Raw genomic sequence first — 25922 nt, forward strand, 5'->3', positions numbered from 1 at the left:
AGTTTTGTACTGATGGCTGCTGGATAAGAAACATTTGTTTGTTCCTGAGAAACATAGGAAAGAAAAAAGCAAAGTGAGCATTTTTCACCCTTTAAGAAACAAATACATGACAATTTCACAAGAAAATGTGAACAGAAGAAAAGATCTCAGAAACAAACTGGATCCACAAATAAGCAATACAGGTTTTGGCTGGAAACAGAAAATATTTCCTGAGGCTCTGGAGGTGTGTCAGGCTCCTGGCTGTGCCAGGCAGCAGCTGCAGCCACCGTGGAGCACCAGGGCTGGTGATGCTCTGAGCCCACTGCCAGGCAGCTGCCATGGCCCTGCTCCCACCCTTCTGTGACACTGTCCCTTTCCCCCCCTAGAGGGGAGCAACTGGGTGACTGTGAGGGTTATTAACACTTCCCTAGGTGCTCTGTAAAGCAGTTTTCCCCAGCCCCAAGTGAGCGGGCGGCGTGCTCACTGCGTGACAGACGCTCCTCTGGCAGATACTGAGCAGCCCCTTATCCAAACAGCATCAGGGCCTGCTCCAGGATGACCTCAACAGCACACACTTTCCAAAAAGAGAGTACAGAAACATTTAATTCAGCTCTCTTAGACATTAAGTCTTGTCTCATAAAGCTACTCTTAAAAAAAAAAAAATCAAGTAACATTTGGACTTTTAAAAAACACGTGAAGTTTCTTCTCAGTCATAGTAAAAGAAACATGGTGTAACTCCATTGGCATTAGTATTGGCACTTAGATTTATGCCAACACTCTCATAATCTGAATTTGGACCAAAACCAAAACCCACATATAGGTAGGGGCAAAGTTTATCCCCAAGTGAACAAAATAACATCTCTTGTAGACATTAATGGCTTCTGAAACTCTCTAGCTTGATACGACATCAGTGATTTAAATGCCAAACCACATTCACTCTGTTTATCTTGGGAAGCTCCACATCCATGTAAGAACACCCTCAGACCATAACAGAGGAATGAAAGGTCAGGCTGTAACTTTCAGAACCAGTGCAGAAAACTTAAACAAGGTATGGGCACTTCCCTGGTCAGTGCCACACACTGCAGCTGGCTATTTTTCAAATATCATGTAAGCAGCATGAATAACTTCTGATACAGAGAAATAAAAACTCAGCTTAAAAAAAAAGCAGTACAAATACACTCTGAAAGTAATTTAAACTAACTAGAAGTGAGCTATTTCAGTGCAAGATTTCTGCAGATGTGGCTCCTGGGCCATGCCAGGCTGCTCATGGACCTCTAAAGTCCCCAGCTAGTGACTTGCTCCTCCCACACTCAGAAGTTCTACATCAATGTACAGCACTCAACTACATCCAAAGCCTCCTCAGATTCTGTCTTTCTGACAAACATACGTAGATATCTTAATCTATAGAGACGTCACTGCCCCACACAGCTGGACCCTGCTCTGCCCTGCTGGAGCACAGTCCCAGGCTCAGAAAACCTCTCAAGCTTTTCCAGTCACAGGGGTGAAAACCCTAAGCTGCAGCTCTGATTGTCTCCTTCCAGTTGCAGATCTGTCCATGACTCATTTCAGCTCACACTTACAGCTCAGCATCTCTTCAAATGTGACTTTTCCTTAGGGGAGATGAGCTCCACCACTTCTGCAGCCTGAAACTTGTCAGCATTTTAAATGTGAGCAGGATGGGGGAGAATGGCTTCAGGAAAGGAATTATAAGCACTAACTAGAATTTATCACTAGAATAAGTGAGTATTTTTCACTATCTTGAAGTGCCAGGGCTTTTCACTACCCTTGATTACAAAAGGCAGTCATCTCATTCATTTAGAGATGGCTTTCAGGCTGGCCATAATGCCCAGACAGGCTGCCCTGTGCCTTGGCAGACCCTGCAGCAAGACTGATATTTCTGACAGGGCTATTTCTCACACCAGGTCGCCCCACTTCCAACTGGACACCCCCAAGGAAATGATCTGAGCTCTGTGCATGATGGACATTGAGGAAAACAAAATCCCAAGACTTCAGAGGGGGTTAAGCCCTGGGAACTCTGCGTCCTGTTCCCAAGCCAGAAGCTGCAGGACTGTGAAGGGCAGGTACAAGGAGTCACACATGACCTCAACAGCTACAAGAAAAAAAAAACTGAGTATTGCAACACCCACCTGTGGGAAAAAGGCAACAGCAGATCCTACCTGTGCTCCTGCAACCTTTCAAATTGTTCAACTCCTCCTTCCATAGCAACTCTGTATTTTAGAGGTACAAGACTGAAACATTGCCCTTTGAAAATGTTACATGTCCCAGCACCAAGCTTCAGGCTCTTTAATGAAAAAAGAGCCTCTAAACACCGGATCAAAACAAGTCAGTCACAAACAAATGCTTCCTAACATTCCTTATGAACCACAGAAAAGTTACATTGCCATCTGAAATGGCAAGATAAAAGTTAATGGATTCAAAGGCCTATCCCTATGCACCGAGATGAGGCTGCATGCCTAAATCTGAGTGATTTAACACTCGTTTATCAAAGTGAACTGTTCAATCCCAGAAAGTAACATCCCTTCTGCAGCCTTCAGCACTGATGCTCCATCAACAAGAATGACACAGAGAGGGTTCCACCTCCCTCATTATCCCAACAGGAGCACTGCTGATGGCAGCATAGCACAGCCTGAGCAGAGCAAGGGCCACAAACCCACAGTTCCAGGGCAGCCCAGCTCAGTAAGGGTGAACCTGAACCCAGCTCAAGGCCTGGCCAGTGCCTATGCCTTGTCCTTGGCTGGAGGATCTCGGGCTTTGGGTGTCTCAGAAATCAGTGATGGGTTTTTTCTTTGTTACCTAGAGAAAAGGCAAGCACCCAGCACTCCTCAGCAGCACTGCACATCCCTCCAGCACTCTGTTCTAGCAGGAGGCACCAAAGCTGTCTTTACTATCAGGATTTTCTAAACACACAGTACCAAGCTCAATAGGGCCTTTCAGCCACACTATCAAGAGGCCAACATAAAATTTTCAAAATATCCTTCCTCCTAATTCTAATCCAAACAACAGAGCACAGCTGTGAAAACTGAAGCCTGTACAGATCTGCGCTGTATGGGCTCCTTCTTAAAAGCACTGGGACAGGATTCAAGCTTCTACATTTTCTGATTCAAATTTATAGTCAGGCACAGAAAATTCCTATGGACTAGGGAAAAAAGAAAAATGCTTAAGCTGACAAGTTTTTGAAAGATCAAAAAAATTCACTGCTGTCTTCTGCTGACACACTGTGCAGCGAGCTGGGACAGAGGTCCACACTATCCCCTGACAACCAGGCAGCTCAGGGAGCTGCCAACTGGTGTTTGCTTAAGTTCCAAAAGGTACTTTTCTGGTCAAAAACCAGAAAAAATATAATAAATACCACATGGAAAAGCTAAAATTTGCAAAAGGTTTGGTTAGATAAATAGCCTCAAATGAGAGGAAAAGGGATTAAAACACTGTTTTCAAAGTCTGATGTATTTTTTTTCTAACAATTTTGCTGCTTGCCTTTTCACTCTCCAGTTAGAGCCAAAGCCAGAATAACCAGCACACCATAACACAATTCCCAGTGCTCCTCTCCCCAGCAGAAGGGAATACTAGAACACCAAGGACAAAATTCCTTAACACAACACTAGAAACCAAGTTTATCATACTAATTTGGATGGGACAGTTTTGATAAATAATAGCAGAAATTTTCTTTGCCTGTTTTTCTTAAGCAGAATGACAGGGAATGAGGGAAGGGTGATTTCTCTCCCCAAGAAACTACCATTTTCTGGTCAGTGTCATCATGACCAGTTCAGAAAGCACAGATTAATCCTGACAGCAGGAGAGCTGGTCCCCAGCTTTTGAGGAAAGCCACAGAGCAGCTGAGACTCACTCTGGAGAGCCTCTCCCTGTAGCCATTCAGAGAAGGAATGTTGCATCCAAGCCTCCCACCTGTCCCTCAACACCCAGACTCAGGGAGGGAAAGGAGAGATAGAAATTTGCAGGTTCAGATGATGTATTTGATGTTGCCACCATCACAATGTCTTGGCCCCTCACAGACCCCAAACTCCTCTTATCCTGCCTTCCAGCCAACAGAATTACTCAGGAAGCTCCATAGCAGAGAGAATTTTTCATTTTAAATGAGACTATACAAACCCTCTGGATCTCATGGAACAGTCCAATGGACGGGTTTTCTGCCCTGCTCTTGAGGCTCAAGGTTGGTACTGACCCCAGTGAAGTTTGGATCACCTCCCACTGCAAGAGCTTCAAAGCAGTTACCTCACCAGTGGGACCAGACAGAACATCAGCTCTCCTCTCCAGACACTCAGTGAGTGGGTAAGATTTCACAAGAGCACAGTCCACCAGGTAAAACACTCCCTGGAAAAGCCTGGCCTTGAACAAAGCTGAATACAGCCAGCTGAAGACTTTTAAACTTACTCTGGGGTCATCCTGCAAGCTTCATGTGAGATGTATGGAACAACCATCTCTCAAACCAGAGGGAGCTTGGCATGGGAAGAAAGAGGTGGCCACAAATCTGAGCTTCAGGACACTTAATTACATTTCTATCTGCTCTCAGTGTTCTTGGCAGCTCCCATCAAATATATCTGGAGAAAGTGTTTTCATGTGAGGAGACATTTGAAAATTGTCTGGCTTAACACAGGCCCAAGGCGCAAATCACAAAGGGTGATGGTGCAAGGACTCTGACAGCCCTGGTGCTGCCCCAAACCCAGCAGCACTGTGCTCACAGCGCAGCTCCGCCAGTAAAACTCACCAGCAGCAACCCAGGTTAGAAACGCTCCTGCCCATGTTGCCTGGAAGCAAAACCAGCCATTTTTAATCTGTGAAAGGGACATTTATTTAAATGGTCCCAATAAAAACACTTATGGAGGTTTTTCAAAGACCAACACTCCTGAAGTCGTCACCAACTGCCAAGGCATCAGTGCTACGAGACCAACTTAGTCATTCTGAGGCTTTGTGTAATTTTGTAGAAGCAACATCATTAAAAGAATATTAAATACTGGCAATACACAACTTTTTTTTCCTTCAGATTCTGTGCAAAGATTTATATTTGCCACTCCATATTTTCAGGGTGTCAGCAGGAAAAACAAATAATGAAATATTATATTAGGTCTTCTCAGGACACTTGTACAATCACCCACATTTAACATCTTTGGTCAAAGAGTTCTGATGCACTTATTCAGAAACATCTCAGAAGACTTAACACTGTCACCTGTAACTCTTCCAGCTATTATATGAAATGCAAATAAGTTCAATTCCTAGACATGAAAGCACTACAGGAAAAAAAATATTGTAAGTACTAAACATTGCTTAAAGGGCCTTTTCAGCTACACACTTACCTGTCTCTGGGTAATCAGACTCTCCTCTTGCCTGCACAAAGCCACATCAAAAACACAGTAGTGCTGTAAGGGTGAGGACACCTGGCCCAACACCTCAGCACCAACCCAAGGCATGTCTGCAGAAAACACAGCCATGCCTGGAAGGAAATGTCTGGGACACCACTGCTGACTGCCCTGTCCTGCTGGATGACATCAGGGACACACAAAATCTGAAACAGGCACTTAAAATTCTGAACTAGACTGAATGCTTTAGCTTGCCTTTCTTCAAGGAAATCACTGCTTAATTTTTTTGTCTTGGTCATCAAACAGGCTGGCACTTTCATAAACAGAAACTAGTATTAAACTATAAATGAACCCTGAAGATCATTTCCCAGGGGGCTTTCCACAAGGCTCTCACTGATTTTGATTTTCTTTTGGTCATAGAATGCTTCCCAAAATTAACATTTTTCCAGAGACATTCATTTTCTACAAAGAATAAATAATGTAGAAAGAAAGGAACTGCCTGAGCTAAGTGGTGCCAGATGAGCCTCCTGGAATCACAGAGTTTTGTTTTAAAGATTCCTGACTGCTGTAAAGTCATAGCAGCAAACGAGTGCAAAACTCTGATGCCTTGAAAGATATCCTGAAGCCATTCAGTGCCAAAACACCGGGCTGTAAGACTTCAGACGTTTGCAGCCACATGACTCATGCTTAAATTTCAAATACTTACCATTTTTTCCTTCTGACATAATATTTAATGAAACTAGAGTTCAGTAGTAGTATCAGTCCTGCTATATATGTCTTGCAGGAGTTTCTGCCTAGACAGCTGTTTGTGTGCTTACAACTAGCTCGTGTTTGGCTTAGAAAGGCTTTCCATATGCTTTAAAAATTGGAAAACTATTGTTTTAACTGGCTTTATGCTGTTATTTTTAACACACATATGCATGTGAACACTGAAAATGATTAGAAGATTCATTTTGAAAGCACCAATAGCACCTAAAAACACATTACAGCTGAACACATGCAAACATGTCACCAAACCACAGGGCTGTGATCGCTGTGATCACCTAGAAACCATCACACATGTGTAAGTCTACCCAGAGCTCACTTCTCTTTAGTGAAAAATCTTTTCAATGCTCCTGATACATGAAAGGCAATTGATGTGTATAGTAGTGGTAGTGGATGCATGTAATATACATGAAATTAGCAACAGTCTACTATCACAAAATTTAAAAGTAGATTGAAGGTGCAAGGCTACAAGTATATTAACAAATTCCTGTAAAAAAAGCAATATGTTTATGAGGCCTTGGATAACAGTGCTTACAGCCCAGCCTGAAGGTGAGCAGCAGCACCCCAATGCTGCTGCTTTCACTTTTTTCACTTCCATTAACAGCTACACTGTTGTTTTACTGCTGTACTGTAACAACGTGGAAGCACACTACAGCAGCCACTCAAAGACTGTGGTAAAGTAACCTTACACAATCTTATTTCTCATGGATTTCAGAGGACCTGCACAAGTTATATGATGGCAGAATTAAGCCCTGGGGTTAAGGAAATCCAACTTGCCCCAGTAAAGGACTTGAAACTCCCTGCCCTTCATCACCCACTTCATCTCATCTTGCCCACCCACAGCTCTCCTGCGCAGCATTGCACAGCACATTAGGAGAGATGTGGAACTTTATGAAAGAAATAAATTCTAACAATACACTATAGCCATCCATTATTAAATCCTTGCCAAAAAATGGCCCCAAACTGTGGGTTTCAATCAGAATACTGAACTTCCAGACGAGCAGACAATCACTGAAGTCCTACTGTGAACACTTGGCCATCTGCATGCCTGTATGAAGCCAAGCAGTGTCCAGCCCAAAGCTCCATGACACAGCACCCCTGTCTGTCCCCCTCTTCCCCTCCTCACTCATCTGAGCCCACCGCCTGTATCACCCACAGAAACAGAGTGACATCTTCCCCAAAAAGATGGCTCATGAGCCTGGCTCAGTTCAGGGACATCCAGCAACACAGCCCAAGGCTGGGCAGCACCAGCACTGCTGCTCTGGGGGAAAAGCTGTTTGAACATGGTGATCCCTGTTACCCACACGTGTCAAGAGAAGCAGGGAAACTTGTAAGCAGGGCTTATAAACAGCACAGCCTTGGAAACTATGCACCCACTGGGATTTATTATCTAGAAACAATGTCTGGCATCAAGCTTCCAGGAAAAATTAGGTTACAAAGCAAATAGCAGCCACCTCTCAGGCTGTGAGAACACCTTGCTTGTTTTCAAACACCATTTCAGAGTCCTCGCGGGAGCATCACTGAGACCATCAGCTCCAAAACCCCAGCTGTGCTGCCAAGGGCTGCTGAACCAGGCACAGAGGTACATTTGGAAATAGTTTTAAAGAAAGATTTCACAATATTTTTGGCATCATTTCAACAAGTGCCAATGCCACAAACATCAAGCCACAAATCAGTGCCCACTGCTTATAACCATTGATAAGGTCTGCAGCAAACACAGCAAGGCAATCAGATCAGGCAGGTACAGTGAGCTCCAGACTGGAGTCTCTGCATTCCCAGCAGAGGGAATGACCTCTAAATACCTCAAGCAACCTTGGCTGCTGCTCCAGAGAAGACTGGGAGGTACACACATGTTCCATATGCTCACCTGCACTTTGCCAAACACAAGCCAGGAATGCCACCACAGAAATTAGAAGCAAAAAAGTCTCACAAACAGATACAGTCCCAGATCATCTCTCTTAAATGTGAATAATGCTAATCCTGTATTACCTGAAAAATCATCATCTTCTTACCACATCAGAGACTCGCTGATCCCTGTGGTATAGTCCTGCAACATCCCAGATGAATGATTTCACATGTAACTGCCTGTCCCACTAACTTTGGAGAAAACAGACGAAACTTCAATGTTGCTATAGGTGAAAGAATCATAAAAAGTGAACAGAAAGAAAAAGCAAAAGCAGGCTTTGCTGTATTATATTTTCAAGAAGAAACCTCAATATCTACATTTTCTAGGTTATTCTTCTAATCAATTTAATTCAATTCTACATATCTTCCAGAAACAGAGAGGCTTCTTCATTAAACGGCAGCATAACAGGAAAAGCTTCCATCAGAGGGAAATAGAGACAGGCTGACAAAAACAAAATAAAACAAAAAACAAACCCAAATTAAAAAACAAGCTTATTCCAGCAAAGCCAGAAACCAAGGCTCTGGGAAGGGGCGCACATTTCAGCAGCAGATGAAGCTTTCAGCAGCAAATGGCCACAACAGCAGTGGGGACAAGTCCAGCTCATGCCCCAGCTCACTGTGTTCTGTAACCCAGCTGCTGATGACACTTCATTCCTATTGCATATACGTGAGCTTTGCTGCTGACCTCACTACTGGAATTGTACCATCCAGTCAATGCCAAAAACTTCAGCACAAACTATGAAACTTGACAGGACTGAGCACATTTGGAACAGGAGATTTTGCATGAACGGCGGCAGACCAGGAATATGCAGTCTTGTCATCCTTTGAGGGGGACTGGGAAAGGAGGCCCAAGAGCAATTGAGGACCATGGCACAGTTGGTCAGAACATGACAGGAGCCTTCACACTGCGATGGCCACTGCCATTTCAGTTAAACACACACAGCTTGCCTTAGCTCTGAGGGCAGGACTGACCCATACCAACAGGCATCCACTTCCAAAGGCAGTTCATACTTTCCCTTACTGAACCAGGCCAAAAGAAATATTCTGAGAGATGAAAATATTTTCTTTGCCGTTTTACTTAGTACAGAGCTACACCACGGACTAACAACAGACCTGCACTTCCCCACAGCTGGGTATTGACACAAGATACATCTGTGTCAAAACTAAGTCACATACCATGCACACATTAGAACATCAAGAAAGCTGGGCCAGCTCCACACTTCCTGCACCCATACATCACCCTGATGTAAAAGACAGGGCTGTATCTGCCATTATACATCTCCTAAATATCCTGCAGTAGTGACTTGCCATAACTGTAATCCTAGAATACATTAACAGAGACCATAAGACGTCATCTACTCTACCCAGTGACCACAAACCACCCTGCTACAACCAAAATCCCACACCCAGAGCCTCACAACACTTGCTTGTCAGCCAGAGAGAGTTAGTGATGCCAAGGACAAGCAGAGGGCCCCCCTTCAACACCCCCACAGCACCAACATTTGTTTCACAGCAGTTACGTGCTGGGAGGGAGGGAGCCTGGGACAAAGAGAGCAACATGGGACACCTGAAACTAAATTAAGATGTTGAGCGGGAGGAAGAAAGGGGAAAAGATGCATTTATAGTGTGTACAAGCTCTCCTCGGGGGGCCAGGCAGCGCTGCCAGCAGTTCTGGCCAGGCTGATGATTCACAACATGTCAAGGGGAGATCAAACTACTCGAAAGAACCAGGCTTCAAGGGTTTTCTGGAGGAAAAAAAAAAATCAGAGGGGTTGGGGTTATTAGATAGTTTATTGTCCATGTAACTCTAGCTCATATATATATGGATTAGGATTAAGCTTTCAGTTCAGGATCTCATCCTAGTTACACCAGCATCCTTCCCCTCACTGCTTTCATTTTGTCCACAAATCGCTACATTGTTATTTAGCCCCTTGTGTGAACACAGAATTATTATGGGCCTCCTATGACTTTTCCAAGGCTTTCTCCCCATTTCAGAAGCTGGCACAAATCCAAAGCATCCTTTAATTCTGCAATTTTGAGTCCCCCTGATTTCTTTATTTTTTAGAGCATCTACAGTTATTCACGTACTTCCCCAGAAACTCCTGTTGGCAAAAAGTGCATTTCCAGGCACTCAGCATTTTGATCAACTCAGGATGCCTGGAGACTCCAGCCAGAGGCAACCAAAGTAGATTTGCACAAAGTTAGTGGCCACAGCTGAGAACTTCAGTGCTTGTGGCTCCCTTTCAAGAGCAGGGAGGAGCACAGGCTCCCCTTGCTACAGGCTTGGGTTCTGCTGCAACAGGTAAGTGAGAAGCCCAGTGATCAATCACTTCCCCTCCTTACAGCCCTGGTTCCCCAGAGCACAGAGCCGCTCCCTAAGGCCAGACCCCTAACAGTGCACAGGATACAGCTAAACAAGGCTAAACAAGGTTACAAGCTTATTTTGCAAAACACAAACATTTGGTTTTCTTTAGCCTCGCATGCTCTTGTAGGCAGTATCAGATATTTGTCATAATAGCACCTTGTTATTTTAACAGTTCCACAAGGGGACACAAAGCCATTCTGTACAATCCAGACCAGCACAACGCTACTAACCTAGGCTTTCCTTTTCTCCTTCTCTTCCCTCACCTTCTCCTTTGTCACCAGCCACCGGGTGGAGCCTCACCTGAGGTCTGCCCCCTGCATCAGCATCTCCCCAGGGAACACCCCTCCCTCCACAGAACCCAAGACCATTAATTCCTTCACTCAGGGCATCCTGCCACTTGTGTCTAGCTCAGAGGTTTCTGACTAACACAGGAAAAGAAATAACTAATAATATGCACACATAGTTTTACCCTGGAAGTCATCAACTATGTAAGTGGTACCCCATTTCTATCCACTAAAAATCAAGCTTTTCGTTGTAGAGAAAAGTACAGCTTTTTCAGACGGGGAATTATTCCCATTACTGGCTGGTGAAGATTAAAGCTCACGGATCTCTCAGCTTGGCTCTACTACCAACTCAAATCAAACTGCTGAATTTTCTGCTTGATGATCTCAAAGTAAATTCTCATTTTGAATTGCAAAAGTAGTAATAACCTTTTCTTGTCATCTGCTGTGCCCATTGATTCTTATCCGAGATATCCAATTCTCTCTCACTCGACACTTGCCCTGGAAAACTACATGAAACTGACGCAGTGGAACTACAAAGTGAGTTTTATTTCATCTCACTCTCTGCCTGTCTCGCTTTTCCCCGGACTATGCAACACGCATACAAGCCACACGAACAACGGCAGAGCCGGCACCGCACACCCGACCGCCGCCGGAGGGTGCGTCAAGGGGGTACCCCGGCGACCCTGACACATCCCGACCTCTGCTCGTGGGGGTGCCAAAGGACTCCCACGGGGCTCCGCATCCCCCGCGCCGCTCCGAGGGACCCTCCCGCTGCCGCGGGTCAGGCGGGGCCGGCCCGGGGGTGCCCCTCACCCGAGGCGGCGCCGGAGAAGCCCCCGAGCGCCGCGTCCCCCGCCGCCGCCCGCGGTCGGCACCGAACTCCGCCGGGAGCGCCGGAGCCGCCGAGCAGCGACACCCGGGATGCCGCCGGGGCAGCGGCCCCGCACTGCGTGTGCGTGCGTGTCCCGTGTCCCCGCACACCCGCCCTCCGCGCCGGCGGGGGGAGAAGTTGCCGCGAACTCCCGGTACGGGGGTGATGCTCCGCCGGTCCCGCCGCCACCCCGGAGCCGCGCGGCCCCGCCGCCCCCCGAGGCTCGGAGCCCGGCCGGCCCCCCTACCTGCAGCCGCTCCGTGGCCGGCTGCCACATGGTGCCGCGGCCGGGAGGCGCTGCCGAGCGGGGCCGCGCGCGGCTCTCTGCGGGCGCGCGCCCCGCCCCGCCCCGCCCCGTCCCGCCCACGCGTGGGGGCCACGCGCGGACCCGCCCGGCAGCGCCGGCCCTCGGGCACGGCACCCCCGGGCTCGGCAACCACCCCCCGGGCATGGCATCTAGCCTACCTGGGCACGGCAGCCATCCCTCGGGCACGGCATCCATCCCACCTGGGCACGGCATTCATTCCCTGGGTATGGCATCCATCCCACCTGGGCACGGCATCCGTCCTACCTGGGTACGGCACCACCCGGGCACGGCATCCATTCCCTGGGCACGGTATCCCCCGGACACGGCATCTCCGGGCACGGCAAACATCCCACCTGGATGCCTGTGGTGACCGGGACAGCGCCTCGCCCCAGCTGCTGCCACAGCCCGGCGTGTCCCGGCCCCTCACGGCCTCTCGGGCAGCGGTGCCGGTCTCCCCGTGGCGTTCGCCGTGCGCTGCCTGGGAGGGTGCGCCCCCTCAGAGGAGCCTTCCCCATGGGACACTGCCTCACCACAGCTGAAACTTTTTCCTCCGGTTCTGCAGGTGGCTCAAGCTGCTGCCAAGCACGTAGGACGTGTAAGGGCTCTGTAAGGCCGCAGCTGCTGGCAGTGCGGCGTCACAGGGAGCCGCCAACTGGGGGCAGGATCCCCCCTGCCCGGTCAGTGCCGGGGTGGTCCCCGAGGAGCCAGCACCAAACCAGCATCAAGGCCACATTCAGCTGTTTCATGGTGTTGGGCATCCCAGCTGTGCCTCAGCACCCACAAGGACAGACACACACTCTCTAGAGGTCTGCAGGCACTGCTCTTCCCCGAGGAGGCCAGAAATGCCAGAGAAAAGCAAAGTCTCTGCAGGTTCCAAAGCTGCACCAAGGAACATTTTTCTCCAGACACAAAAGTTGCCCCTGGCCCTCCCTGCTCACCTGAGGCTGCCTGGGTAATGCCTCATGCTTGGATGCAGGAGGATTTGTTAAAAACCCAGAGGAGCCCATGTCATACTTGTCCTGAGCATTGACCACCACATCTCACAGGCTGCAAGCCAGGCTCCAACACAATGTGGGTGTGTGACCCCGGGGACACAGGGTATCCTTTCTGTATCAGTGTTATGAATAGCAAGGAAAAGCAATACTGAAGGGAATTTTCTCAAAACAACAGGCATCAGGCTCACCTGTGGACAAACCATGACCTTTGGCAGGGCAGCTCTGCCACAGGATCCATCTCAAGGACCAACACCTTGCAGGATCTGGGCGAGGCTGGATGTGATCAGAGTAAGACTCAATGAACATGAACTTTACATGAACTTTTAGATTGTTTCTGGAAAGATTCCACCAGTTCATCCCTGGGCAGTGATGGCCTGATTAAAGCAATTCAAGTGTTGCAGCTCCATTTACTGATGCATCATCCCCTTCCTTCCCCTCCAGGAAGGGAAGCATTAATTCTGCACCAGCCTCTGGCTGAGATGCCCACTAGAACTCTTTCGAAACACCACGTCCCTGTCACACCATTGTTTGCTTCAACTGGTGCCTACACCCTGCACGAGTGCCTACAGTCCAGCCTTTTCTAAAAGCCTCGCTCTTCCTCAAGTGAGCTCTGGAGCAGTTTCATCGACCCTTGCCATATGGATAAATCCACCCACCACCATTTCCTGAACCAGCTAGGAGCTGGCACAACCCAGGCTGTCAGCAGCAGGGCACACAAAGGAAGTTCAGGATCTGAAATTAGCAGGAAACCAACCCTGGGGCTGGAGGCTGCTTCTCTCTTGGTTTACATGACTTTTATACAAACTAAAACAATTGGGGAGGGAAATTTGCATTTGCTACGAAATGGATGGCACGTTACGAGAACAAATGAATTACTTAATTTCAAAAAAGGATACGAAAACAAGAGAAAATGAACGCTGTAAGCTTCAGGCTTTAGTTGTATGAGAAGGCAGGAATATGCTCACATGGGGAGAAGCTCAGCTGCAAATTTTTCAAATCCAACTGTTGATTAGAAAGCAATCAGTGAACCCCTGAGCCCCACCAGCATCCTCCACAAGCTTCACCAAGACAGCAAAGTGGCACTATGGGGACGAGAGAGCTGCTGAGCCCTTCTGCTCATGTTGGTTTAGTCTCCAGGTGTGCTCTGCACCATGGGCTGTCTCAGGAAATTCAGCTGGTTTGCCTTTTTGGTCATGCCCCATGACACCTCTGCAGGAAACTTGGTTTTCAGCTGGACCAGGTGCTGCTGGGGTGGTCAGGCACCAGCCAGGGCCCAGCTCAGGCAATGACTCATTAAACCTGGGTGAGTTCATGTCACAATCTTGCTAAGATTAGGTCATTTCTACCTAGACTTTCTAATATTTTAATCCAAGCATCATTCTTTATTTGGTATTTAAGCTGTTCTGCATTAGGTAAGGTCCTGCTCCAAGCCAGTCAGAGATCTTTGACTTAAATAAATAGTGTGAATTCCTATTTCCAGGATGTACGGTGTTCCAGAATGTGCCTGTAAGAAGATACAGGGACATTTTCTATTAATTTTCCTTTTACTGTGCCAAATTGTGGAGTTTCTCTTCTCAGAATGAGTTAAGACAATTCTTTTCAAAGACTGCAATACATTAGACAGGTTGGTCCCACTTCTCTCACTCTCCTTCCTTTCAGTGCTCACAGGACAGAAATACTGGAGCCAGGGGAGATCTTGCATTTCAAAAGGGAGTATTGGATGCATTAGGACCAATTTCACTTTTATTCAGATAGTAAATCTGAAGCATTTCCTGTGACTCCAGGATATTTTTTGTCTTTTAATGGCTTCTAGTTATTGGGTTTGTCTTCCTTTTGCACCATCTCATCCACTAATAAGGATTATTTTATTTAAGGTTTTTATAGCAACATAGCTCCTCTGCATTTGAAAAGAAAAATAAATTTTTTTTGTTTTAACTATAGCATTGCCTTTTTAATTAACTAAACTCATCCAATTGCTGATCCCATTGAATTATTTGACTTCAAAAGCTCAATTTAACTTTAGGAGCACTTATTTCTCACTGAAACACAACTAGAAGAGTCATTCAGTTATTTAAATGTTGCTTCCCCAAATATTTTGCAGACTTCGCAAGTCCTGTTTCCAAGATCCTCTTTTTGATTATGCAAGTTTACAAAGCATACAGAACTCATTAAACACATCCCTTTTTTTATTATTAATTCATTTTACCTTGTATTTGCTTTTGTAGAGTAAGTTTGCCTAATTAGCAAATTTAATGTTCTGTAAAGTGCTGTAATTAATAGCATACTTCCAAAATCTAAATATACTTGTTACTCTTAAACACTTTGTCAAATCACCTGAAGCAAACGTGGCTGCCCTGCATAGATGGCACCAGACACCTCAGCTGAGCTTTCCAATATTTCTCTGAAAAAATTTTTAGTGCCTAAGCAACCCAAAATACACTATCCAAGTAATTCAAACTGGTTTTTCTGACAACTATTACATTTCGACATTCAAGGTAACAATAAATTTATTTTTATGTAGAACTTCATCTCATGTAGATGACAAAGCTGGATAGGATGGCATAGCTTCAACTTTATGTCATATAAATATGGCAAAGGGAACACCCAAGCTGGAGATTTCCAGTTCCCATGGCAGGGTGCACACTTTGGAGTCTGGGCCTGGGGGAGCTGCAGTGAGGCATTACCTGGGGAGGACACAGTCAGGCTGGGGCTCCAGCACCACAGCCAGCCATGGGATGCAGGCAAGGGCAGCCAGGGGCAGCATCAGAGCACTGGCAGTTTGCAAACAAACACTGACAGCAGAAACCTGGGGTTTGAGGGGTCTCAATCATTTGCAGAGTTCAGAGGCTATTGAGAAACAACCTCAATGTACATGTGGTGACAGATACACCCTCTGCTGGGAGCAGCAGCATCTAAAGGTCTGGTTCTGATTCCTTGCCAGGGATCTCCTCAGGCATGGTCACTGTTAAACTAGCAGCAACTCACAGTAAGAATGTTTCATTAAAATACTGGCAAAGTACAGACCACATTATCTTCAAAGGCCCTTGATTTCCTTTCAGTATTGTGTTTTGGTATTTTGAAAGGGAAATTTATTTACATCCCTGCTTACTGTATAATCCCTAATGTTATTTAGTAATCATTTTCATTTTGATTGTATAGGTGCATAGAGATGATTATGCAGATGTGGGAGTGCAGCTCCACCAAAGGTGGTTCAGCAGAGGGCACTTCTGCTCCCAATGCATCTGCTTCATATCCCCTTTACAGGTATTTTTAAATGGCATCAGGAGACACTATAACCTGAAGCAGTGTGGTGTTAATGATTTGTGAAATTGAGGCAGCAGTAAGTATCCCAGTCAAGGGAGATAATTCAGGTGTGGATATACCTACCATATTCTCCCACCCATCCCCATGTGCTTCCCAGGGAAAATGAGGTCCTGATTTCCAATTTGCTGGGGAAGCTCTTGCTGGCGTTCCCATAGCAACCAGGTGTCTTTAATTACCTGTGTGCTGCAGTGTTTCTGATTCCCCCTTCAGCTTTAACCACCCCACCACCTTCCCCAAGTACCAGGACAGCTACTTCCCTTCCTCTTCCAAAAGTTCAGTTTTGGAGATGGATGGACTAAATAAAAGCATGAAATGCATAGGTAGTGATGTATTTGGCCATGTTTATGTGATATCCCCTTTTTCTTATCACCTCTAGAGGTCTTATTTTTAAAAAGGCAGAGAGACATTTGATCTTACTTTTCCTTCATGTTGGCACTGTACTGGTCCTGCTCACAGCAGCAGAGAAAATAAAGCACCAAAGCCATGGCAGGTCAATGAGTGAGTGCAGAAGGAAGGTTGCTGCAAAGGTCTTGCATACATTTAAAGGGGCACAACACTTCTGTGAAGGACAAAATACGCCATACTGAAAGGGGGAGCAAATTTTATTCTGCCTCTGCCAGGCAGCCCCTCCGCTGTCCCCTGAGGAGCCGGGGTGAGCGAGGGAAGCAGGGTTGTCAGCCTCGCAGCAAACACAGAGTTGATCTTTTGGGGATGCCAAGTCCCTCGGGCCAGCAGCACCGAGGCTGTTTTTCCCTGGCCAGCCCCGGGGACGAAAGGCCGAGTCTGTGGGCGCTGGCAGCGGCCGCGCTGCGGGGCCGCGGCCTCTGGGCTCCGTGCCTGGCGGCCCCGCGCCAGCGGGCAGCGCCAGCCGGCCTGGGGGAATTCAGGCCATGGAATCTGGGCCGCACAGGCGGCGAGAAAAGCGTGTGCAGAGAGCGGAGAGGCGGATGTGATCGGCTGCCCCCCGGCTGAGGGCACTGCAGCCATCCGGGAGCGGGCATGGGAGAGGGGGCGCGCACGGGGAGAAGCCCCGGCCGTGCCCAGTCCGGCTGTGGGGCCCGCTGAGGGCAGCAGGCCGGGCCAAGGGCAGCGTCCCAGAGAGGAAGGGGCACTCCGAGCAGAGAGGCAGCAAGGGTGCACAAGGGGAAAGTCCCGAGAATTTCCTGCTTCCTGCAGAACCCCACCCAGGGTGTGGGGGCAGTGATGGCACGCAGGGCAGAGGAGAGGACGGGAACACGGGACAGGAGGATCAGTCGTCACCTCCCCAGGGAACGCTCTCAACCGCGTCACCGCTGGCACAGCTGCTGGCCAGACACCTCCTTGCAGGAACACTGATATTTCCCAGGCAGCCTCCAACAGCAAATCTTGCATGAACAATCTAAAGAAGCTCAAGTCCAGCTCTTAATGCACCAATTAATCTTGTAAGCAGCAGAAAATGAACGCCAGAAAATCTTTGGGTTGACACATGCCAGATGCTTTCACATTTGTTCTCTCTTAGTCCAGAAAAACTTGAAACAAGACCTGTTAAGACCCCCGTCCACCTTGTGCACCTTTGACTGTATTGTCTTTATTTTTTAATTACCCATAATGATTATTTACTACTTATTTATCTGTGACAAAAAGAAATATGTACCTCCACAAATCTGTACAGAGATCCTGATGACCCTTACACCAATTTTACAGTGGGTTAAATCCATGGTATCTGCATAACTCCTAATCATGACACTTTTCTGAGTTGCACAGATGTGATTCAGTGAATTAAATTCAAATTACTTCTAATTTTTAACAACATAAGAGAGACAAGAATCATGTCTATATAGATAAGCTGGTTTTGTGACTGAAGAGAATGAAATTATAAAAATGCATGAAGAATGATAAATGATAAATAATACTGTGGGCAATTTTACATGCACTGGATATTCCCTCAGAATAAGAAAACTTAACAAGGAAAGAGACTTTTGACAGTCTCAAATCGCAACTTTTGTTTGCAGAGCATCATTATAGCAAGAAGATTTGGCAATCTGTCATCTAGATTTCACCATCCCAGTACCCAATTTTATCCATTAAAATAGGAAGTTACCAGAAGCCACACTTCCTATTTCAGTGACACATCCCCAGCAGTTATTCATAGGCTTAGGGAGACTGGTCAGCTGTGTGGCAATCCAGGAGATGTTTCTCCTTCCCCGCCTTGAGCATGGCAACGTAGAGCCCTGCTGCAACAATCCAAATTCCCTGGAAATTACTGTGCCCACAAGCATTGTTTAAGAGCTAAACCCAGGTAATTTTCAAATTACACAGCTGAGCTGTTCATGGCAGAGTGTGCAACAGCCCTGGTGTCATTTGTTTAGTGCACTCACTGTCCCCCACAGCCAACAATTGGTACCAGTAACACCCTAATGGCTGAGTATGGCCAAGCACAGAAAGGGGCAGAAAACCCAGACCACTGTAGGACAAGGGGCATGTATCCCCTGTTCTGCAGTGATCACAGACTGTAAAATGGGTGAGACAGGAAACAGAGCAGAGTTCGAGGGTGAAACTATACTTCAATTCACCCCAGTCCCAAGTAAGGAAAGGCAGACAGGTAAGCTGGAAAGGGCTGCCCTCTTTGTCCCTAACCTGGGCACTGCACTCATTACCAGGAAGAATTTCAACATGTGCTGCTGCGTGGATGTGAACTGATTTTCTGGCAAATACACGTAAAGATTGTAAATAGAGATTTATAAATCATCCAGAAAAGCACAAGAATCACCCTCTTATGTACAATAATTTAGTGGACTTGAGTCCTTTCTAAGTTTTTGAGAACCAGTGAATGTAGACGCCTCACGAGAGTATAAGGCTGATACCATCAACATTTCACATAAGATTTTATTAAGTCTTGCAACTCAAAGAGCTCTATAAATGCAAAAATACTTCAACCCTAGAATAGACAAAATGCATAACAGAAAGTTAACAAACCTCCAAAGTCCTTCATCAATCTTATGCTTAAATTTCATCACAAACAGTGCCCAGCACAGCAATGCAGCTGGTCTCCCAGGCTTTGCTCAGCACCATGCAGAGCTTGTTCCAAGCAAAGAGCAAGAGATTGGTTACAGAGCTGGACCCAAGACAGTCAGAGGGACTCCCAGTGGATCCATCACATGAAAATGCCAATTCCATGTGGTCAGAGCATTTTTTTTACATATAACATATCTATAAGTAATTATGAGTTATTATGAGATGGGATTTGCATTTTTCCTTTCAAAAAGAATTATCTTTTTTAAGAGATTCAAGGGTTGTGTGTCTCTTTGGTGTCTGACAAAGAAGAATACATCCCCTTGCTGAGGGAAGGGATTTGCCAACTATTGCTACATAATATTACACAGAAAATTGCACTCATAAATCACCCTTGACACTAGAGTTTGAAGGAGAGAGATCTAAGTCAGAGACATAAACAAAAAAGAGAGAGACAATGAATTCTCAGAAAACTCAAGGCTGAGTTGGTTTTGAATGAAGACCACATTTAAGTGCTAATTTAAAGTCTGATAATTCTCTGCCCACAATTTCTGCCCTCTTTGAGAGGTACTGCCTTATGGGGAAAGAGAATATGGCTTTATTCCTCGTGCAAAATCAGAGCTTCTTGAAAAATGAATGGAAAAACATGGATACTGCCAGGCCAAATGCCAGGGTAGGGTAATAGTTTTGTTGTGAATTTTGGTTTTTCTCTACAGATGGCAGTCCCCTAAGGTGAGGGTAAATTAGATAGCATTAACCAGTTTCTACAGAAATTTTGTAGTTTATTGCATGAAACTCCAAAACGTTATTAAAGTATCACCATATTTACCGTTCCATAATCTAAACCATTGAATAGTGTATTCCAAATGAAATCTTCCAAAATTCAGCAACATATATCACTAAGTAAATCACAGCTGTGAGACATTTTGATTTAAACCTGACATGTCTGTCAATACTGCTAGCTTATCACCTCATTTTAAATCTCACATGCATTAAAGAAAAATAACCCTTCAAATCTTTCAAGGATTAAGGCATCTCCATGGAATTGTAAAATATTCTCTCCATGGAAGTGAAGTGAACAAAAGACAGAGGAAAACTGATAAACTCCACGCCTAATTCAGCCCTCTAAAAATCTCCTCCTGTCTTTGTCCCTATTGCACACAGGCAAGACAGGGCACCAGGAAAGAGGGGAGCAATGTGATGAGTACTGGAGATAAAAATAACTGGTCATTATCTTTCATATGTAGTACAACCTCAAGTCCAAATTCATGGCAAGACGAAAGTGAAATGGCATAAAAGGCACATGGGAAAGCAGATCTGTCCTTAGTTACACGATATTCTGTCAGCTTTGTTTTGACAGACCTTTCTAGCAAATGCCATACAAAGGCATAACAACTGAAATAAATGTTCAAATTAAATTAATAGGAGGAACTGGTGTCATGTACAGACCACAAATAAGACACTGTGGACAGCACATTTTAGGTACAAAATCCTTGAATTAAATTATTCTGCATTATGACAAGTTAACTGGCTGGTTGCCTTATTCACATGACAGATGCAACATAGCAAATCAAACAACCTCAGACTGATCTGTAGAATAAATATCAAGGCCATACACTGGGATCTACAAACAGCCTTTTCAGCAAGCTGATGCTGCTTTCCGCTCTCTGTAACCCATCCAAATATCCCTCTGTTCTCACTGAGAAAGAACCATAACTGTAACATGAGTTTGCGCTCTCTCTGTCCCAATACCATATAGAAAATAAGCTTCTAGGAGGCCAAATTGCACCCACAGTGATCACATATCCAACAATTACAAATGGGGGCGAGAACAAAATACTCTGCTGACAAACTAATTGGTAATGCAGCTCCTACATGCCAAAATAACCTCCATTGCATTAGGCTGTTTGCTTTTCCACAGAAGCTACATGCATTTTTGTTACCTTGTGCATCTTGTATTTGGCTTATAGGCTCAGATTCCAGGCAGATTTACGTCAGATTACTTCAAATCCATAAGTCAATAAAATACCATGGTGAAAATTGGAACAGTCACACTCATTTCCTTGAGTGGTGTTGGACTGAGATCCATGCAGAGTCACATGCAAACTTTCTCATAAGGACACATGAATGGAGTCCAAAGTGTAAGACCCTGTAGATCCAGACTGTTGTCCGTGTATGTTCTACTCCCAGGAGATGGAAGAGAAGCCACAGCTGACCTCAGAAGAGATCTCTGTCCTGTTGTGAGGAGCTGCCTCTGACAGGAAGTAGACCAGTCCACAGGAAAAGAAACAAATCAAAAATTTATGCTGAAGGACATCTCCTTGACAAGACAGCACTGCTGCCAGAGTGATAAACAGGATCTCTCATGGTCTGTGGGATGCTAGCAAAAAGTCCAGGCTCAGCGAGATAGAGCAGATTGTTTTCCTTACACTGGTCTATTATTGAAGAAAGCACAGCAGTCCAGCTTATTTTCCTAAATTATTAACTTTGCTGCCTTTTCTGCTCAGCACATCAGATAAAGAAGTTTATTCAGTTAGCTTATTTATTTACATTCCTTTGCCAAAGATCTCACCAAACAAAGCCTATTTGATGATTTACTCTTTGCTAAAGGGGAAGCTTATTTACAATAATCATCTTATGATAAACGTCTTAAAAGGAGGATTTGAAAGTGGAATTCATAATAACAGAGAAATCTGACTTTTCCAGAGAGGTCATATTTGTTATCCATTTTGCACTGCAGAAGAAAAGAAGCCAGCTGAGCCCAGATGAAGCTGGATGTGGCATAGCTGCTTTGAAGTTTTGTTTGTTTTCACTGGTTGACCCACGTCCTGTTGGAAGGAATCACCTTCACCTACTTGGAGCCATTCCAAAACATGAGGGGGGGAAATGATAGAAAGGGTTCATATGCTGGGTCCTACAAGGGGGATTCTGCAGCACAGAAGTTGCACCAGAGGGATCAGCTCTAGTGCAAACAGCAGAGAGTCAAGAAGTGCAAAGATGATTTCTGAGGGTCACCTCTCCAGCGACCAGCGCATCAGACTGAGCAGGAGCTGAGCACATCTCACTCTGCCGGTCTTGGCAGCAATCTCCAGCATTCTCAGGTAGCAGCAGCATCTGATTGCTCAGATGCCACTCTCTGGCTGCTCTCATCTCCCTGATGAGATGCTTAAGATGGACATAAAAGTGTCTCAAATCTGCTTTATGCCACCCCTCCTGACCCCACACGACTACAGGGTTTTGGCAGATGCTCAGCCAAAGTCTCAAGGGACAGAAGACAAACTTGCAGGGAGCAGATAGAGCAGATCAGCTCCATGTCTCTCATTTGGCACAAGCTCTCTTCTTTGCCCTTCTCTCACTGCTCCCCTGCTCATGCAGAGCATTTCCTAAGGGTAATGGATGCTGAGAGAGAAAACAATTTTTAAACAAGAATTTTGTTCATATTTTGTTTTAAAATAAAGGGTGCCTCAAAGCTGTAAGTCAGTGCACATCTCTCTCAGCGGGGTGGAAGAGAAGGTTTAAGCACACACTGGACTGCCCTGACTCCCATTTTTTATTTGGGGAACATGTCTGAACTCATTAGCTCTTGATAATACACTCATTATTTTAACTATTCATAGCAGAGCATAGCATGAGAGACTAAACTCTTCCCTGAATTTATCTGGTTTTCAGCTGCCCTTCATGACCCAATGGAGGACTATAGTTCTGCACCCCCTGTGAGGTCAGGAATACAAGAGCAGAGTTCTATACAAACAGCAATTCCAGCCCAGCTGCCCTGAGCAGCATATGAACCTCAAAAACATGGCAGCAGTGAAAAAAAACTTCCCAAAGCTGGTAACACAGCAAATGCCTCCCACAGAAACGAGGCTGGAGGCACCCAAAGGGAGGACAGGCTGGATGTGCATCAGTCTGATGCAATGTGCCTGTCTGCTCTGCTGGGTGGTTGTGTGCAACATGAGAAGGGAATCTCTGAGAAATTTTGGATGCAGAAGGATTTAGCCACATGAAGGGGAAAAGAAGTTCCCTCTGGCAACACAAGTGAGGAGTGGCTCTTCAATTCCTCTCAGTCATTCACACAGAATAATTTTCAGAGGTGTTGAGTTTATTCCTCATCAGGTGTCTATTGCTATCAAAGAAGAAACTACATATCTTCAGGAATGTCATAACTGCTCAGGCATTTCTCAGCAAAGCCCTGCTGGAGAAAAGCCATGCTGTTCCCAGAAATGAGGTTGAGACAAGATGAAAACATCAGTTCTGTGACAGAAGTGTCACAACACAAGACTTCACTAAAACAAACACTGTTTACTCCTATGGTCAGATCTTGTGTATTTTTAGATGCCCAGGGACACCAAGCCACTTTCCCCCAAAACATCACACACATTGTCTTTAAAATCCCATTGTTTTCAAAGGTATTAACCACACTGAGACTTTCACTGTTTGAGGATGCACTTATTGAACTGAAGTCTCTTTTCAGCTCTCATTCCCCTCACACCAGTGTAGCATTTGGCCACAGCTGCAGTGGAGGGAGAGCAGCAAAATGAGGTTGATGGGTTTGGAACAGAGTGTTACCCTGCCCTGACTGACAATGCACAGGGCTATGCAGGAGCCTCAGGTCTCCTTGCAACCTCTCACCTCTTATGTGCCTTCCCACAATCCCATCCCCAGCCATGAGTGTCCCTCCAAGTTCATTGTTTAATATACTAACAAGAACAGGATTACAGAGCTGAAAACAGTTCCTCAGCTGAGTCAGGACTGCATCTCCAGGCCTTTCACCCTCTGCCTACTTGCCCACATGAGGGATGGGGCTGGCAGTGCCCCCTTGTGACTCACAGCAGGGCCGCTGCTGCCACTGCTGGTCCCACCTGGCACAGGGACACAGAGGGGCTCTCAGAACCCCAGGAGGGAGGGATGGTCTGCACTCAGCTGCAGAAAGGCCAGGCCCCTCACCCAGAGAGTGACTGGCACTGCCCCTGCAGTGAGAGTGGGCTGGGGACACAGCAGGCCTGGCTGGTGTGGAGACCTCATCTCCTTCCCATGCCCATACACAGTAACACCTTACCACTTCAGAAGGCTTCAGGTGTCTGCCCATACACAGTAACATCAGATCACTTCTGAAGGCTGCAAGCAACTGCCCTTCTTGTTCTTTAGCCCAGCCTTTTATCCCCTCCTGTTGATGCCCTGCACCTGTGTGCCCTCTGCTCCCTTTGGTGTTGGTCAGTGCCCCTGGGCACTCCATGGCTCATTGCTGTCAGTGCTGCTCACAGCTGAAACCAACTGGGGATGAGGCTCCCACAGCCCCATCCCAATCACCACAAACTGTGTGCCTACACACAAGTTTTAGAAGTTAATGTCAAGCCCAGAGACTTGTGCAGGAGGAGCTGGAGGCTGTTAGCCAATTGCTAGGGGAAGGCGACATACAATCAGCCCTTTCTGCAAATGGATTGTTTACAGGGGCAAAAGAAAAGGAAAAAAAAAAAAAAAAGAGAAAAAGAAAAAGTGTAGCATATTAACAGCAAGTGGTATTTGCTATACACATTTGTATTTGCTCCCTGTACAGAGCAAACCTCATATGGTTGGGGAAAAGGATATGAAATAACCAGTGTCCCTTGCCCACATTCATGTATGTTCTCAGGACACGATCTGGTGTACAAAGACAGTAACCAACTTGTTCTTGCAGATTCAGAGCTGGGATACAAACACAAGATGTGTCTGTTCCCTCCAGGTCTTAGGACAGCTCCATCTGGCAGGCAGTGCAGTGCCTCACAAATATCTCACAAGTGCATGCATAACATGCCATCAGAGTTCAATAAAATAAATTGGAAGGAGACAAAGTAATTTTCAGAGCACAATTCACAGGATGCACAGGATGATTTACAGCAGCTAGAGGCTTCAAGCTGACAGGAAAATAGCTCCTCACAAATTACTTATCATCCAGGTCAGTCAATTGAGAGAAATATAGGTTGGTCAAGAATTGCTGCCAAGGTGTGATTTGTATGCAGAAAGGCTGCTGCTCATTGCAACATCTCTCTTGTAAAATATGGACCATGAATATGGATGTTCCCTAAAACAACAGAGTTGCTTGTTTCCCTACTTTATATAGATTTACAAGCCAATATTTTACTGACTGAAAAGGCAAAAAATTCTGAAGAATTAATATTTCCTTTCCTTTGATTAACAAATCAATTACAACAGTGCCCCTTTTTCTGCTCAAGTTACCAAAAATGGTACAGGATATAGCTTGTTCTCGATTTTTCTTCCTTAAGCATTCTCAAAAGACTCCTAGAAGTCACAGTAAACAAAAGTTTCAATATATTGGTACAGCAGAAAGCTACCAATAAAAAAAACATCATCTGCCAGCCACCAGATGCAAATTTAATACTTCTGTTATAGAAAACCATGCCTGAAGAATTAATCTAGTTTAAACTTGTATCTGAGCTCCTCAGTCCTCTTTTTAATAATTACTGTCTTGGGCCACCATTGTTGAAAGCCCATAGTAGCAGATACAGGACATCAGGAAAGGTACTCTGGATTTCTGAGGAGCATTTGACATTTCTGTAATTCAGACACAGAATGGTGTTACTAACCTGCACATGCACCATTCAGGACTGTGCCTTTGCTCTGGACCTACATTTATCTCACTTTTGAGAGATTACCTTGATAAAACAAACCCTTTTCCCCTTTTCAGATTAACTGCTGGAATGTCATATTTTAGCATTATTTATAGTGCATCATATGCTCACATCCTTTCAAATTTATAGACAACACTTCAGTTTGAAATTAAGAAAAACAAAGAAACAGCTGCAATC

At 45.7% G+C, this 25922-nt stretch overlaps 1 protein-coding gene across 1 annotated transcript in view; it reads right to left on the reverse strand.

Moving 5' to 3' along the window:
• Nucleotides 1–11848, reverse strand: part of PID1 (phosphotyrosine interaction domain containing 1) — an 85031-nt gene extending 73183 nt beyond the window's left edge. The window contains exon 1 of the mRNA XM_054639305.2: nt 11750–11848. Coding sequence (XP_054495280.1) covers nt 11750–11779 — 30 coding nt within the window. The 5' untranslated portion in view covers nt 11780–11848. The remainder of the gene's footprint in view (nt 1–11749) is intronic.
• Nucleotides 11849–25922: the final 14074 nt, after the last annotated feature.

This window comes from Agelaius phoeniceus, chromosome 10 (assembly GCF_051311805.1).
Source record: "Agelaius phoeniceus isolate bAgePho1 chromosome 10, bAgePho1.hap1, whole genome shotgun sequence".
Taxonomy (NCBI): domain Eukaryota; kingdom Metazoa; phylum Chordata; class Aves; order Passeriformes; family Icteridae; genus Agelaius; species Agelaius phoeniceus.